This window comes from Rattus rattus, chromosome 4 (assembly GCF_011064425.1).
Source record: "Rattus rattus isolate New Zealand chromosome 4, Rrattus_CSIRO_v1, whole genome shotgun sequence".
In the NCBI taxonomy this organism is placed as follows: Eukaryota; Metazoa; Chordata; class Mammalia; order Rodentia; family Muridae; genus Rattus; species Rattus rattus.
This window is the reverse complement of record NC_046157.1, coordinates 120,664,756-120,682,784: the sequence shown is the minus strand read 5'-3', so window position 1 is coordinate 120,682,784 and position 18,029 is coordinate 120,664,756. Positions and strand designations below refer to the sequence as shown.

The window sequence follows — 18,029 nt, the reverse complement described above, 5'->3', positions numbered from 1 at the left end:
CAGCCTGTTTATCCCTTGAGTAGAGGAAGGCTTCTTATTTATTTGAGTTAATTTTATGCCCAGTCACTTTGCCAAAGTTGTTTATCAGGCTTAGTTTTTTGACCAATTATAAGGTCAATTTTGGACAAGACACCATGAGGTGCTGAGAAGAAGGTATATCCTTTTGTTTTAAGATGAAATGTTCTATAAATATCTATTAAATCCATTTGGTTCATAACTTCTGTTAGTTTCTCTATGTCTCTGTTTAATGTCTGTTTCCATGATCTGTCCACTGATGAGAGGGTGATGTTGAAATCTCCTACTATTATTGTGTGAAGTGCAGTGTGTGATTTGAGCTTTAGTAAGGTTTCTTTTAGGAATGTAGGTGCCCTTGCATTTGCAGCATAGATATTTAGAATTGAGAGTTCATCTTGGTGGATTTTTCCTTTGATGAGTATGCAGAGACCTTCCTTATCTTTTTTGATGACTTTTGGTTGAAAGGAGATTTTATTAGTTATTAGAATGACTACTACAGCTTGTTTCTTCGGACCATTTGCTTGGAAAGTTGTTTTCTAGCCTTTTACTCTGAGGAAGTATCTGTCTTTGTCTCTGAGGTGTGTTTCTTGTATGCAGCAAAATGCTGGGTCCTCTTTATATATTCAGTCTGTTAGTCTATGTCTTTTTATTGGGAATTGAGTCCACTGAAGTTAACAGATATTAAGGAATAGTAATTGTTGCTTCATGTTATTTTCATTGTTAGAGTTGGAATTATGTTTTTGTGTCTCTCTCTTCTTTTGGTTTCATTGCAAGGAGATTACAATAGTTTCCCTCCTTGTGTTAGAGCTTTACATCCATTATCCTTTGTAGGGCTGGATTTGTAGAAAGATACTGTGTAATTCTGGTTTTGTCATGGAATATCTTGGTGTCTCCATCTATGTTAATTGAGAGTTTTGCAGGATACAGTAGCCTGGGCTGGCATTTGTGTTCTCTTAGGGTCTGTATGACATCAGTCCAGGATCTTCTGGCCTTCATAGTTTCTGGCGAGAAGTCAGGTGTGATTCTGATAGGTCTGCCTTTATATGTTACTTGACCTTTTTCTCTTACTGCTTTTAATATTCTTTTTGTGTGTGTGTGCATTTGGTGTTTTGACTATTATGTGAAGGGAGGACTTTCTTTTCTGGTCCACCCTATTTGGAGTTCTCAGGTGTGTAGGTGCTCCTGGTGGCTGGCTTTTAGCTTTCAGTGCAGGCAGGAACTGGAAGAATCCTGTTTCTGACTACTCTTAGGTTCCTGTGCCCAGGGGGCACAGATGGCACTAGGCAATTTCCCCTTGGGTCAGGAATGTGGGCAGAGAGTAGTCTCCTCTGAATTCTCAGGAGTGTCCATACTTCTGAGGGTCCAGCTCTCTCCCCAAGGGATTTGGGTGTAGGGAGCTCATAATCATGTTTGTGATACATAAGGAATTATCATTATATAGTCCAGAAAATGACTTATTATTCCTATTTACTTTTATATAAATTACATAAAACATGAAAAACATATACTTTTCATAGATAGTGGCAGAATATGCCATCTTTCATTCACCTAACAACCAGTGTAGTCACAGAAGGTAATGGTTGTATTAGGAATTATCTTAATATTTGTTGGTGTTGGAGTGATGGTTTATGTTGTCACCTTGAGATAACCCCAGAATCACCCTAGGAAACTGGCCTCTGTACCAGTAGGGATTATATTGGTTTCATTAATTGATGTGAGAAGACCCATGTTAGTTGTGGGTAAGATCATTCCTTGGGAAGAATATTGTAGAATGAATAAAGTAGAGAAGGAAGTTGAACATAAACATGCCTTCATCATTTTCTTCCTGAGGATATAATGTCACCAGATGCTTCAAGACTCTTCCTGCTGCCTTGCTTTCACCTCCATTATGGACTGTAACAGAAATTGTGACTAAAATTCTCCCATACATTGCTTTTGTTGTAGTATTTTATCACACCAACACAAAAATTCATCTTCCTACCAAAGACGACAAGGTAGCTGAGTGTAGCAGATTTATAACCATAAATCTGTTCACATTCCTAGCTGCCTGACCAATGCTCTGGTTTCTTGAATGAAAGACACACACACACACACACACACACACACACACACACACACAGCGCATGTGCACACTCAGCCTTATATTTAATATGCCTTAATCAGCTCAAACTTCCATGTTGCTAATGCCTCCCCTCCAACACTCCTGAATTATTACTTACTAAAATCTATATTTCATCTTTGTTACCCTGAATCCAATGTTGGGGGATGATGGGGCTGTCCTTCCCTGGCTCTTACGTGATTGTACACTCTCTCATCTGTAGTTCTCAATCCTGCAGCTGAGGAGCATAACTTCCTTCTCTTGTGATACCTTTTGTGTTTATTTTGCTTTGATTTTGGTTTTGTACTAGAGATTGAACTCAGAGCCTCTTGTATGATAAGCTACTTTTTTTTAATAGTTAGTCCATTTTGTGACAAAATTCATGTATATTAGACCTAGAACTATTTTTTGAGACCCAATAAAGAGATTAGGGAACAACAACATACAGTGAGAAAACACATATGTTTTATAATCCGTACCTTTTTATTACAGCTACACAAAAAAGATCAATGCATATTTCCCTCTGTGCGACCTGTTTGTGAACCATATACTCTCCATTTGGAGAACAATCAAATAAAATGAAAAAAAAATAGGTGCTAACTCTTACAGAGATTGCATTTATTTCAACTATATCCACCCAAATATAAAAGAAATATACTTTGTATAAAGAAAGGCCATCTTAGATTAATAATGTATTTTCAATCCTACCTCTTTCATGTATAACTATAAATAAATGTAAACGCCTCGTGTTTACTTGACCTTTTTCATACGTTTCAATCTAAATTAAGTGATTTTTATTATCAGATTCATTATCTCTCTTAAGGTAGTGGTTTATAATCCATGTGTTAGTGTTTCCTGTAGTAGGTATTTCTTCCCTCCTCTCACCTCTTCTCTCTCTCACACACATACCACATGTCTCAGAGGCACAGGATGACTCTAAGCATCAACCTTGTGACAATGTTCTGGGGACACTAAAGTTTAACAGAGCCTTGTAACTCCCTACTTTGAGTGTCTTTTATTTTTTCTATGGAATAAAAAATGACACTTTCTACATGTACGCTCATTCCAATCTTCCATAATGTATATGGTTAAACCTTCCTAAATGCACATACAATGAAGTCTTCTATGTGTGCATACAGTCAAGTCTTCTGTGTGTACACACAGTCAAGTCTTCCTGTATGTTCATATAGCCAAGGTTACATGTTCTTATGTAGCACAGACATAAATGGTAGTTGTTCTCGTGACAGATGTAATAAAATTAAATTACAAGATGATAACAGAGATTTTAAAATCCCAAGATTGTTTTTCAGATTGGCGAGGAATAGGCATGAATAGCCTTCGTTGCCATGAGCTTCATAAAACTTACTTTTGAGGAGAGCGTAAAATAATCCCTTTGGAAGAATGGCTTTTCAACATCTGAGCTAAAAGTCTGGGACTAGGATGAACATTGATATCAATGATCTGAGTAAGGCTGTCTAGAAGGTTCAAAACTTAATTCACCAAGGTTGTTTCATCAAACTCTGTTGTACCGACATTTTACTAAATGTGAAAAGTATCGAGTTTTGACAGTAACAGATTAGGAAAGAGAATGACAGACTGGCAATGAGGGGTCCTCAATAGCAGAAAAGAGGGTTATCCAATAACAAGAATAACAACAGGTAAACATTGTCCAGACTCCTGTCCATCCTGCCTTTCCTCCATTTTCTTCTAAAATAAAACTGATTTTAAAGTCTATTTTGATTTTTTTATTGGACAGTAATCAACTATTAACATGCTTCCTTTCTTCCCTCTTTCCTATTACCTTATTGTTGTTGTTCTTGTTGTTGCTGTATTTCTATTTTCATATTTACTAATTAAATGAAAAATGTCTCTGCATTCCTGGGTGAAAAATCAAAAGCTGGGTGAAGCAGCTCAGACCAACTGAAAGAAACTGCTTACACCAAGTGGCTAAAAAACAAGAAAGAGGAACAAGAAAGACATGGTATCTGAACTACCTGTTAGAATCTTTTCTAGAACTTTTCAACATTGTTTGTCTATAGACACGCTTTCTTGTGAAAGGCAGATTAAAATCATGTAGCACCTAACAGTTTAAATAAAAAGTTATAATGTACAACCCCAGTTTTTCTCATCTCCTGCTGAAGACACCGATTTGCATTCACTCTTCCTCAGGATTACACATGGACAGATCCATTGCACATATTAATAGTGACTGACAAAATGTGTCTTAAGTTTTCAAATTTTGTATATTTCTAAGAATATAACATTATTATTCAACTGAGGAGACTAAAGAAATTATCTGTTCATACACTATTTAGTCATATTTGTATTTCCTAAATATTAAGAACATAAGAAGGAAGATTTTAGATCATCCTAAGTGTCCACTGATTGGAACTAAGAAGATTGCAAGATACTGGTTACACATATGTCATAGCGGTGTTCTGAGCTTATTTCTTTCTTGGGCTTTTTGTGCCTGCCATTTGCCTAATGGACTTTTCTCAGCCAAGGCAGGTTAAATGAGCCTCACTTCTATTACCTTCTATATAAGCAAATTGCATATGCTTCATAGTGCAATGGACTCCTACTTCCACTCTCCATCGCTTCTCTACTTTGACTTTAGCTCCTCAGCAGCAGTCGTACTGCAACAGCTGCAGTCGACCCCTTTATTTATTTGCTGTTCAACCAAGACAGAGAAGTAGGAAAACACAACGCGGTGTATTAATAAGCCTTAAATTCATCCCTTGAATTTGAAAAGGACATCATTATTCTATAACATTGAATCTAGGAAGAGAAGCTACATGCTCATCCATGCTATAATCTCTCAACTATTTACAAATGCATCCAAAGATTAGGATTACAGGGCTGAAGAAATGACCAAGTAGTTAAGTCACTTAATGCTCTTCCACAAGGCCCAAGTCTGATTTCCAGCCTTGGCATTGAGGTCACAAACATCTGAAACTCTAGTTTCATGTATCCAAAGATTTCTTCTGGCTTCTATCTGCACCATGAATTCAGGCGGTGGCACAGAGACACATGGGCAGGCCAAACACCCATTTACATAAAATAAAATAAATCTTGAGAAGTAAATTTAGGCAATGTGGGGCCTTAGACTTCATTTTTGCAACTTTGTCAAATAATTGCAATGAAATTATTCCGAGTGCCCTTAATTCTCCCTGAAGAGCTAATTTTCAGTATGGTTAACTATGATTATATTGGAAATGTTTACTGAAATCAGAAGGAGCTCATGAAATTGAAGTTGTCTATTTTATTTCTTACCTAACAAACAGCATGTTAAAAGTATGTACAGACTAACAATACACAATACATATAATAAACAGTGCGACTTCAGCCAATTCCACACAGCTATGCTTTAACCAATGATGGGCATCAGCTCATCACAGCATATCCAAATAAAGCATATGTCTAGTCATACCTGGTTAGAGAATCTCTTTTACCATATTTACATTTGCCCTTTAAACCTCATTGATCAGGATGGTGAATTATTGTGAGTACTCTCTGATTCACGACTTATTTGACTAGAAAATATACACTATTATTTCAACCTTTCTATTTTCAAGGGAAATGTTAGGGGTGGCAATAATTGAACGGAGAGAGTAATAGGGATATGGAGGAAACGAAGGAGTTCTAAGAGAAAATCAACTAAAACTACAGCGTATGAATATGCCACAAGGAAGCCTGGCAATTGGTAAAACAAAAGTGAAATGTAAAAACAATGAGTTTAAATGAAAGAACCCTACATATGTAGATATAGCTGCTCCCAGAAGACAGAGATTACTAAATAAAAATCCCTGAATCAGAGAAAGAGTACATCTCTGTGAATTGTTGGTCAAGGATTTCCCTGAGAACCCCCAAATAAACAATTACCACTGTGGCTTGTTGTCCAGCAGAACTAAATGGTAAGACCCTATGGCTGAAGATGTTTCACTCTCACTATATGAACATATCAATCTGGAAATTTGCTGGGAGCTTCAATCCTTCTGGCTTGTTCTCATAGTACCAGCAGATGCTATGCAGGTTGCTAAGGTATAATTACGAAGTCTTTGTTATTGCAACCTTTGCATGCTGAAGTACCAACTGGACAGGCAAGATGAGCCCACTGGTACAATTGTACCAAGTCTACATTACAGAGAAAATCAAACATTTTTCTGATTGGATCTGAAGTCTGCACCACAGGAGGTAATTCCTTTCTAGTACTATAAACCTGGTCAAAGCCCATAGCCATGGAAGTTCTAAGTCCTAATGAGGAAAATACTGCTGTTGTTTGCTAAATGGACACATGCACCATTAAATTACCTCCTAAAAAGCTATGTTTTGCCCATAGATTAGTGCTGTCAGTTTAAGCCATAAAAGCTTATTTTCTGCAGTGGAGTGGTAGCTATATGGACTTATATAGCTATATAATACTGTATTCATTTAGAAAGTAAAATTATGAGGAAAAGTAACTCTTGAGTGCTCATTTGTAATTATACATTTATATTTTTCCCTTGAGGACTCGGGGAGCCTTACAGAAGATGGAGAAGAAAGGATTTAAGAACCCTGCAGGATTCATTGATAAGTGGGTATTAGCCAAAAAGCTCGAATTACCCAAGATGCAATCCACAGACCACAGGAAACTCAAGAAGAAGGATGATCAAAATGCGGATGCTCCCACTCCTTAAAAAGGGGAAAAATATCCATAGGAGGGGATATGGAAGCAAAATTTAGAGCAGTGACTCAAGGAACAGCCATTCAGAGCCTACCCCACATGTGGCCATACACATACAGCCACATACACATACATACACATACAGCCACCAAAACTAGATAAGATTGATAAAGCTAAAAAATGCATGCTGAAAGGGACTGGATATAGATATCTCCTGAGAGACACATCCAGAGCATGTCCAATACAGAGGTCAATGCTAGCAGCAAACCACTGAACTGAGAACAGGACCCCCGTGGGGGGAATTAGAGGAAGGATTGAAAGAGTTGAAGAAGCTTGCAACAATATAAGAACAATAATGCCAACCAACCAGAACTTCCAGGGACTAAACCACTACCGAAAGACTATACATGGACTGACCCAGGGCTCCAACTGCATATGTAGCAGAGAATAGCCTTGTTGGGGCCCCAGTGGAAGGGGAAGCCCTTGGTCCTGCCAAGAAAGATTGGACCCCCAGTCCAGGGGAATATGGGAGGCAGGCAGTAAGGGGGATGGATGGGGAATACCCTATGGGGGAGGGGCAGGGGATGGGAGCTTATGCACAGTAAATTGGGAAAGCAAATAACATTTGAAATCTAAGTAAAGAAATATATCTAATTAAAAAAAGAGAACCGTGCAGGAAAGGGTGGAGAGACTGTGGGATACCAAGGCTCTGGGTATGACATGCCTGTTGCACGCTGAGCTCAAAGCAGCTGTGAATACCTATGTAAGACCTAACACAGATCTCGTGAGCAGTGGAAAGTCTATGGTGAAGAGAGTGATCATAGCTTCAGGTGGATACCAACTGATAAAGTGAATATCGCTTCATCCAATTTCTGTAAGCAATAAAAATAACACCCTTTGAGAACAAAGAAAGATGAAAGTAAAAGGAGGTCTGAGTAGGCAAAGGAAGGGGACACTGCAAGTAAGAAGGAACCAAGAAAAGGCAATTGAAGTAACTATAACCAAAATACACTGTACACATGTATGAAAATGTTATAATGAAATCAATTATTGTATACAATTAATATGTATTAATATGCAATTATATATAAATTTATATATGACATATTATCAATTACTTATAATTATATAAATATATTATATAATTAATATATAAAACTATTTGTCTTAAGGTTTGCTTTTAATTGGAGATAAAGGAATTATTTAACTAATTTAGTTTAAATAAAGACATTTTGTGATCCTAAGTTAAAGCTCATGTCCTTATTAAAAACAAAACAAGCAAAGAAAAGCCCAGACAGACAAAGAATATGAAGTGTAGTGTACAGGGTAAGCTATAGCAGCCAACCATCCGAGACAAGGAAGAAACTGAGCTTGTGGATGTGTGGATATTGAAATTGGGATTCTAGGCCCACAACTTTGAAGGAAATAAATTGCTATTGTTTAAGATACCCAGCCTTTGTCATTTTGTTATCAGTCCTAGAAAGCATATATGAAACAGTTGTATCTAAGGCAGGACATTTTAATACATTGCACAGATTTTGTCTTCCTTCACACCCAGCAAATCATACCATATACATCTTTCATGTAAAGTGAATAGGAATCTTGAGGTTGATAGAATAAGGGGACTGGATAGAAGAGGGAATGTGTAGGGGAGCATGTATGGGGGATCATATGTAGGGAGAGCAGGGGAGAGAGAAGGGAGATCAGTTGGAGCGGGGGCTGGCATTCTCTAGGACATACCAAAGGTCTTGGATGGTGAGAAGCCCCAGAAGGTCTATAGGAGTGAATCTCGCTGATATTCCAAGCAGTGGAGGATATGGATTCTGAAGTGGTCAAGAGGGAAAAGGATAGCAACTCACCTACAAAGCCTTAGACCCAAAATGTGTGCTGCCTACAAGATGTGCAAAATTAAAGGTAAAACAGAGACTGAGGGAATGGCCAACCAATGACTGCCCCAAATTGAGACCCATCCCATGGGCAAAAACCAATCCCTGACACCATTACTGATTCTCCAGTGTGCTTGTACACAGCAACCTAGCATAACCATCCTATGAGAGGTTCCACCCAGCAGGCAAAGGAAAGATGCAGAGAATGAAACCCAAACATTAGATGGAGTTTCAGGAGATGGGAAAAAGATTGAGGGACCCAAAGAGGATGTGGACTCCACAGGAAGGCCAACAATGTCAACTAATCTGGACTACTGGGGGTTCCAAGAGACTGAATCACCAATCAAAGAGTGAGCACAGGCTGAACCTAGGCCCTGCACACATGTGTAAGATGTAACTTGGCCTTCATGCAGGTTTCCCAACAACTGCAATAGGGGCTGTCCCTGGACCTGCCGCTTACCTGCCTGTGGATCCACACTGCTAAATGGACAACCTTGCTTGCCCTCAGTGGGATAGCATGTGCCTAGTTCCAGTGAGGGGCAGGGGATGTAACACCCAGAGAGGGACTTCTTCTCAGAGAACTTGTGTAAGGAGTCACTGGGAGGAGAAGAAGGGCTGATATTGGGTTGTAAAGTGAATAAATAAATACATAAATTTAATAACAAAAATAAATCTCTAAATATGGGTACAACTACTACTGGATATATTTTATGTAAGTTATTAGGTGTGGAACACAGGCTGCAGAATAGACAACTTCAAGATTCCAAAGGCTGTGCCCTTCCCCAAATTCCTACACATATTTAAATAAATCACGAAGAACAAACCATTTTAAGTAATTAATAAAATTCAACGTCAGTGGGAACAGATGCAATGGTAACTGGTTGAAGAGTAGGACAACATGGCTTTCAAAACAAGCCTTACCTTTGTTTTGGGTTCGAGAATTTTCACTCCATAAATTGATATTTGCAATTCAACTTTAGGAATCTTCTGGCCTTCAGATTTTTTGATGTGTCTTGCAAACTACAAAAGACAAAGAAATTTACAAAATTATAGTTCCATTCCTGTGGTGAATAAACATAATTGCACATTTGGAATTTGTGTCCTTAGCAGACATTCATTAATTCAGGTACTGCCCATTACAAAGCATTTCATAAAACAATTTTCCTCGTAATTCCAATTCATTTTTAGGAACTTGTTTTTAATTTTTCCTTGGGTTTTTGTTCATTTGCTTAGCTTTTCTTTTTAAGGCAGGCTCTTTAACATTCTATGCTAGCCTAGAAATCATTATATAGCTCCAGGTGGGCACAAATTTATGAAAATCCACTGCCTTAGCCTTGCAAGTGTGGAAGTGTGGTGATTGCAGTATAAGGCACCAAGCCCAGCTGAAATCTTTCTTTTTTAAAAAAAAAAATACATAATTTGATTTGTTCGTGCATTTGTGACATGGAATTTAAAAACGTTGAACGCACACCAGCAACAAAGGAAAGCAATAGGTAGAAATTAATTCATTTTGAGATAATTAATTTTTTATTTTAATAAGTTCTCAGCATTTGTTGATTACCTACTGTTGAATGTACAACGTTGCCACAACTGAATATCTACCTAGTTACATACTGTTGCATCAGGCAAACCAACAGAGATAACACAGACAACATATAAAAATGAAAGCTAAGAGCCTGGGCAATTTTCACAGGAGTGACTCCAATAGTAGTAAGATGTGGTCTAGAATCACAAGTAAAGCATCTTCAAGGTGGGGATAAGGGTTTCTCCTACTTTCACAGCTGTATTGACCTGTCTTTCCACTCATTTTGAGTACATATGCACATTTGTGTTAGGGTCTGTGTAAATTTTAAAAGGAAATTAGATAGATTCTGCTCTCAGCCAGAGGAAGTACCTGCCATTGTTTCCCTAACAATGCCAGATTTAGAGGGATGTCTCTTTTTAATTTTATTGGATATTTATGTATTTACATTTCAAATGTTATCCCATTCCCCACCTCCCATCACCCCTTCCCTATGCCCCTGCTTCCATGAAGATGTTCCCTCTCCCACCTCAACACTCTGGCATTCCCCTACACTGGGGAAATGAGCCTTCACATGATCAAGGGCTTCTCCTACTGATGCCAGACAATGCCATCCTCTGCTACATATGCGGCTGGAGCCATGGGTCCCTCCATGTGTACTCATTGGTTGGTGGTTTAGTCCCTGGAAACTCAGGGGGGTTGGGCGGGTCTGGTTACTTGATATTGTTGTTCTTCCTATAGGGTGGCAAACCACTTCGCTTCCTTCAGTTCTTTCTCTAACTCCTCCATTGGGGTCCCCATGATGGTTAGCTGCAAGCATCCTTTTCTGACTCAGTAAGGCTCTGGCAGAGCTTCTCAGGAGACATCCATATCAGGCTCCTGTCAACGAGCACTTCGTGGTATCAGCAAGAATGACTGGGTTTGGTGGCTGCGTATGAGATGGATCCTCAAGTGGGGCAGTCTCTGGGTAACTTTTCTTCAGTCCCTGCTCTACTCTTTGTCCCTGTATTTCCTTCAGTGAATATTTTGTACCCCTTCTAAGAAGGACTGAAGCATCCACACTTTGTTCTTCCTCATTGAGCTTCATGTGGTCTGTGAACTGTATCTTGGGGATTCCAAGCTTTTGGGCTAATATCCACTTATCAGTGAGTGCATACCATGTGTGTTCTTTTGTGACTGGGTTACCTCACTCAGGATGATATTTCCTAGTTCCATCCATTTGCCTAAGAATTTCATGAAGTCATTGTTTTTTTAATAGCTTAGTAGTAACCAACTGTGTAAATGTGCCACATTTTCTGTATCCATTCCTCTGTTGAAGGACATCTGGTTTCTTTCCAGCTTCTAGCTATTATAAATAAGACTGCTATGAACATGTGTCATTTTATATGCTGGAACATCTTTTGGGTGTATGCCCAGGAGTGGTTCAGCTGGATCCTCAGGTAATACTATGTCCAATATTTGAGGAACCACCAGGCTGATTTCCAGAGTGGTTGTACCAACTTGCAATCCCACCAACAATGGAAGAGTGTTCCTTTTTCTCCACATCTTCACTAGCATCTGCTGTCACCTAAGTTCTTGATCTTATCCATTCTGACTGTTATGAGGTGGAATCTCAGGGTTGTGTTGATTTGCATTTCCCTAGTTACTAAGGATGTTGAATATTTCTTTAGGTACTTCTCAGCCATTCTGCATTCCTCAGCTGTGAATTCTTTGTTTAGCTCTGTACCCCATTTTAATAGGGTTATTTGATTCGCTGGAGTCTAACTTCTTGAGTTCTTTGTATATATTAGATATTAGCCCTCTATTGGATGTAGGATTGATAAATACCTTTTCCCAATCTGTCCATTGCCATTTTGTCCTAATGACAGTGTCCTTTGCCTTACCGAAGCTTTGCAATTTTATGAGGTCCCATTTGTCTATTGTTGATCTTAGAGTATAAGCCATTGGTATTCAGGACATTTTCCCTTGTGCCCATATGTTCAAGGCTCTTCCCCATTTTCTCTTCTATTAGTTTTAGTGTATCCGTTTTTATGTGGAAGTACTGATCCACTTGGACGTGAGCTTTGTACATGGAGATAAAAATGGGTCAATTTGCATTCTTCTACATGCTGACCTCCAGTTGAATTAGCACCATTTGTTGAAAATTATGTCTTTTTTTCCATTGGATGGTTTTAGTTCTTTTGTCAAAGATCAAGTGACCGTGTGTGTGTGTGTGTGTGTGTGTGTGTGTGTGTGTGTGTGTGTGTGTGTGTGTTCATATTTGGTCTTCCATTCTATTCCATTGATTTACCTGCCTGCCTTTATACCAGTACCATGCAGTTTTTATCACTATTGCTCTGTAATACAGCCTGAGGTCAGGGATGGTGATTTTCCCCAGAAGTTTTTTTATTGTTGAAAATAGTTTTTGTGATCCTGGTTTTTATTATTATTATTTTATTATTATTATTATTATTGTTATTATTATAAATGAATTTACAAATTGCTCTTTGTAACTTTATGAAAAATTGAGTTGAAAATTTTGGTGGGGATTGCACTGAATCTGTGGATTGCAAGATGGCCATTTTTACTGTATTAATCCTGCCAAACCATGAGCATGGGAGGTCTTTCCATCTTCTGAGATCTTCTTCAATTTCTATCTTCAAAGACTTGAAGTTCTTGTCATACAGATCTTTCACTTGCTTGGTTAGAGTTACACCAAGGTTTTTTTTTTTTTATATTATTTCTGACTATTGTGAAGGGTGTCGTTTCCTAAATTTCTTTCTCAGCCTGCTTATCCTTTGAGTAGAGGAAGGCTACTGATTTGTTTGAGTTAATTTTCTATCCAGCCACTTTGTTGAAGTTGTTTATCACCTTTAGGCTTTCTCTGGTAGAAATTTTGGTGTCACATTTAAGGATATGTTTCTAACTTTTTAACATTAAAATACATACAAATATTTACCTATGCACATACATGCAACATATATGTGCTCTTAGAATACGCTTGTTCTCATCAATATTTTGTAATTCTTTTTAGTTTAACTGTTGCTTTCCTGGGTCCATGGCTTTACTTGGTATCCGACCTGCCTGCAACCCACCCTGACGCCCTGTTTTCTTTTTAAGCTCCTTCTCTCCTGATTCCACATTAAAATGAGTCCGGTTCCTGTCTGGAAACCCCTCTACACTCCGTGTTTTCTTTCTTTGCTCCTTCTCTCCATATGTCTTTTTAAGAGAAGAAAAAGAAGAAAACTTTTAAAGTAGTAAGATTTCTTGTTCCCATCTCAAGGTTCCTTTAACTCATTTTCGGCATATGGAAAAACCTCTGAACTTGATTAAAATTGGATCAGATGTGAGGTCGGGCAGGACTCCAAGGCTCTTGTGTGTCCAATTTTTTGGCTGTGTGTAAGTCCCTCTAATTTAGGGCAGATGTGAACATTCATGCTATAGTGGGTCCTGGGGCAGCATGTTCAAAGTCTTCTTATTTCACGTCTTTGCACTATCACAGAGAGCAACTTACTTAACGCCCACAGCAGTGCCTTGAAGTGTCTGCCTTTGAGTTCTAGCTAATGCCATTTGTTTTGTTCCCGTTTGGGTGGCTTCATTTTTCAGGCTGCTCTTTCCTGCATTTCTATGAATATAAGTTGCTTAGCTGTATTCTTTCTTTTATCTCTAGAGGGTTTAGAATGAGCACATGATATCCAATGTGTGCCAAATACTTTTCTGTCCTTAAGAAATGTGTTTTGCTTGCACGTAACAAAATTGTTTTAGCTCCCCCTCACAGAAAGTGTACTAATGTTCTTTTCAAATCAGACTATCCTTTTGCAACTTTGAGCTTTATTTTTTGAAGGCTTAACAGAACCACCAGTTGCTCTTCATCTACAGAAGGCCACCTGAGAAAAGCCAACCTGTGCTGGTGTCTTCCTCACAGTTTGTTTTCCACAAAAACAAAAACACAGTGGTTTCCAAGGCCTTTTTACCATCTGGAAACAGCAATTCCTATGACCTCTGACAAGAATTGTGTAACCCTGTATTTTTTAAACAGAGCCAATATTTGCTACAAAACAGCCAGTAATATTAAACTTACTGTTTAGAAAAAAAGAATCGAACAAATTAAGAAAGAAAAGAAGGCTGATGTTACACAGAGTGGGTGCGGGGAGGGTGGAGGGAGGAAGGGAGGAAGGGAGGAAGAGAGGCGGGCTGGAGAAAGGGGAGTTTCAAGAGAGGGAGGATAAGAAGATGGAAGAATTAAACAGTGCTACAACGACCCTGAGTTCTCACCCAACCCAAACTTGATTTTCCCTAACCCCCTTATGCACACTTCTGAAAGCTATGTTTGCACACATGCACTCACATTTGTTTTCATGTATATCAAGGGTTATATCAGTCTTGTGACATGATTGCAAAAAGTAGGTTTCAAAAGTCTTGTATATAAGGTTAGACTCACTCAGTTACATCTTCAGTAGTTTGCTAATTACAGAGAAGGTCAAACTCATTTTTTTTTTTTTTTTTTAATCAGGACCTCATAGTGCTACAAACTTATAACAATATTTTTTTCATTTTTTTAATTAACTTGAGTATTTCTTATTTACATTTTGAATGTTATTCCCTTTCCCCAGCCCCCCTCCCTTCTTTATGGGTGTTCCCCTCCCCATCCTCCCCCATTACCACCCTCCCCCCAACAATCACGCTCACTGGGGGTTCAGTCTTGGCAGGACCAAGGGCTTCCCCTTCCACTGGTGATCTTACTAGGCTATTTATTGCTACCTATGAGGTTGGAGCCCAGGGTCAGTCCATGTCTTTGGGTATTGGCATAGTCCCTGGAAGCTCTGGTTGGTTGGCATTGTTGTTCATATGGGGTCTCGAGCCCCTTCAAGCTCTTCCAGTTCTTTCTCTGATTCCTTCAACGGGGGTCCTGTTCTCAGTTCAGTGGTTTGCTGCTGGCATTCGCCTCTGTGTTTGCTGTATTCTGGCTGTGTCTCTCATGAGAGATATACATCCGGCTCCTGGCTGCCTGCACTTCTTTGCTTCATCCATCTTCAAACTCATTTCTTGAAAGCCTTTCTTTCATGCTTCCGTATTAACTCTCCTTGATTTTCTTACTTGTAGACTTTCTTTCTTTCTTTCTTCCTTTCTTTCTTTCTTTCTTTCTTTCTTTCCTTCTTTCTTTCTTTCTCCTGCCTCCCTTCCTCCCCTCTTCTCTCCTCTCTCTCATTTTTTTCAAGACAGGGTTTCTCTGTGTAACTCTGGCTGTCCTGAACCTCATTCTAGACTAGGCTGGCCTTGATCTCAGAGATCTGCCTATTTCAGCTTCCTGAGTGTTGTGAATAAAGGCATAAGACACTATTGCCTGGCTACTTGGGGACTTCTTAACTGTGTTCAGAAACACTTCTAATTCAGGACTGCTGGGAGACGGTGTACAAAGTGATGCTTACTTCTCCTAAGCTATATTCTTTTTCTTATTTATTATTTTAATGTAAATACTTGAACAGTCTCATTTGTAAATTTCATCCAATTTTTGTTCTGAATTCCTTCCTTGATAGACCTATGTAGATAGAATAATCTATCATTGAACTTGATAATAATTCAATCCAGTGAAAAGATCCTAAAGATGTAAAACACAATTGATACATTAGCACAGTACAGTGTCATTTTTGTACCCATAAAATGATAAAAGAATGAAGTGTTACTTGAAATTATGAAGTCAGTTAAACATATGTCACTGCTATATAGGACCATTGCATTTTGATGCTGTCATCCCACAATTTCCAAATAGCTCATAAAGGACAGTTTGAAAAGTGAAATCTAATTCCATTATTAATAGAATATACATTAGTTGGGAAAACATTATTGCTTTGGCACTATTATTTGGCGGTGCTGTGTATTTTGTGTTTATATGTATATTTTCTTTTATTGTAAATAGATTTTTTTCTTATACGATACATCCTGATTATAGTTTTCTTCCTGCTACTCCTCCCAATTTCTCATCATCTCCCCTCCACTCCCTTTCTTTCTCTCGTTAGAAAAGAACAGGCTTAGAGGAGATCACAACCACACATGACAAAATAAAAGATAATAAATGAAGTAAAACCTATCATATTGAATTGGACGTAGGCAACCCAATATTAGGAAAGGAGTCCCAAGAGCAGGCACGAGAGTCAGAGACCCACTTGTAGTCATAGTCAGGGGTCCCAGAGAAATACCAAGCTAAAATCTATTCTATATCTGCAGAGGGCATGGTGTATACCCACATAGGCTCTCTGCTTGCTGCTTCAGTTTCTGTGAGCTCACATGTTATTTTAATTAGTTAATTCAGAAGGCCTTTTTTCTCGTGGTGTCCTCTATCCCTTCTGGCTCTTAAAAGATTTCTGTCTCTTCTTCTAATGGATAGCATGAGCTCTGACGGAAGGAATTTGATAGAGACTTCAAAATTTAGACTCTCTCTCTGCATCTCTCGTGGGTCACAGCATCTCTTCCCCTCCGCTGCTGGAGGAAGTGTTTCTGATGGCTTATAAGGCACGGACCTATGTATCATTAGAAATTATTTTTTTATTTTTTTAAGAACTGTAGTGTTTGGTTTTACCCTAGGTATCCAGACTATCTGGTCTCTGGTTCTTGATTATTCAAGCGGCATTAAGTATGGGTTCCTTCTCATCTTAAGTCAAATCAGACATTGGTTGGTTATTCCTACAAGTTCTGTGCCACCATTATGCCAGTATATTTTACATGTAGGAGATTGTAGGTCAAAGGTTTTATGGTTGGGTTTCTCTTCCGGTAGCTTGAAGAGTACCTTCCTGTATGAAAGAGAGTACACAGATAGAAGAAGTTCCATGTAGGTACCAGTTTGACATTTTTCAAGTTCAATGAGAAACGTGGGTATTGTACCCAACAATGGGATGCTGTTGTCCATTTGTAGAGAGCAACCCTTTGTCTTAGCAACAGCAACACAACCAGACTGTTTGGAGATTTCCATGGGAACCCTTTGGCCAACAATTCAATTAAATGCAACCCAATCTGGCCACTGGAAGTCTAGCCTGGCTACAAGAGATAGTCAGCTGAGACTCCATATCCTCTATTACTAGGAATCTTCATTAAGATCACATTTATGGATTCCAGGAAATTTCTTTCCACTGCAGTAAGTTTCCACACCACTCCCCAATACCCGCCCCCCAATTCCAGCTTCTCTACCCATAATCTCTCCCTCCACCCCATGGCCCTTCCCAGCCACTTGATTCCCTGTTTCTGTCCCCACCTGCCACTAGTCTATTCTATTTCCCCATCCCAGGGAGAACCCAGTTTCACCTCTAGAGCCTTCCTCTTTGGTTTGGTTATCATTTATTCAATTTAATGTATTTTATCATTTATTCCACCTTTTTGGGTCTAGGATACCTTACTTAGGATGATTATGTTTTTTTCTAGTTCTATTCATTTGCCTGAAAATTTCATGTTAATTTTAACAGCTGAATAATACTCCATTTTGTGTAATACTTTTATTGTTCAGAATTGTTTTAGAAATTCCAATTTTGGTTTGTTCATTTATTTTTAATTTTTCACATGAACAGGTCTCTAAAGAATTGTGTTGGAATTTTGATAGGGATTGCATTGAATTTATAGGCTGCTTTGGTAATTAAACTATTTTAATCCCTCTGATCCATGAGCATAAGAGATTTTTCTATTTTTTGATACTTTTTTCCAATTCTTTCAAAGACTTTAAGTTTTTATAATACAGGTCTTTCATTTGCATAGCGAGAAGTACCCCCAAGATATTTTATATTATTTGAGGTTATTGTGAAAGGTATTATTTCCCTGATTTGTTCCTCAGTCTGTTTGACTTTTGTATATAAGAAAACTATTATTTTTTTTTTAAAAAAA

At 38.4% G+C, this 18,029-nt stretch overlaps 1 protein-coding gene across 5 annotated transcripts in view; it reads right to left on the bottom strand.

Moving 5' to 3' along the window:
* Positions 1-18,029, bottom strand: part of Gulp1 (GULP PTB domain containing engulfment adaptor 1) — a 114,699-nt gene that overhangs the window by 44,762 nt on the left and 51,908 nt on the right. For all 5 annotated transcript variants that reach the window (XM_032901058.1, XM_032901054.1, XM_032901056.1 and 2 more), the window contains one exon: positions 9,584-9,682. In XM_032901058.1, the coding sequence (XP_032756949.1) occupies positions 9,584-9,682 (99 nt within the window). The remainder of the gene's footprint in view (positions 1-9,583; positions 9,683-18,029) is intronic.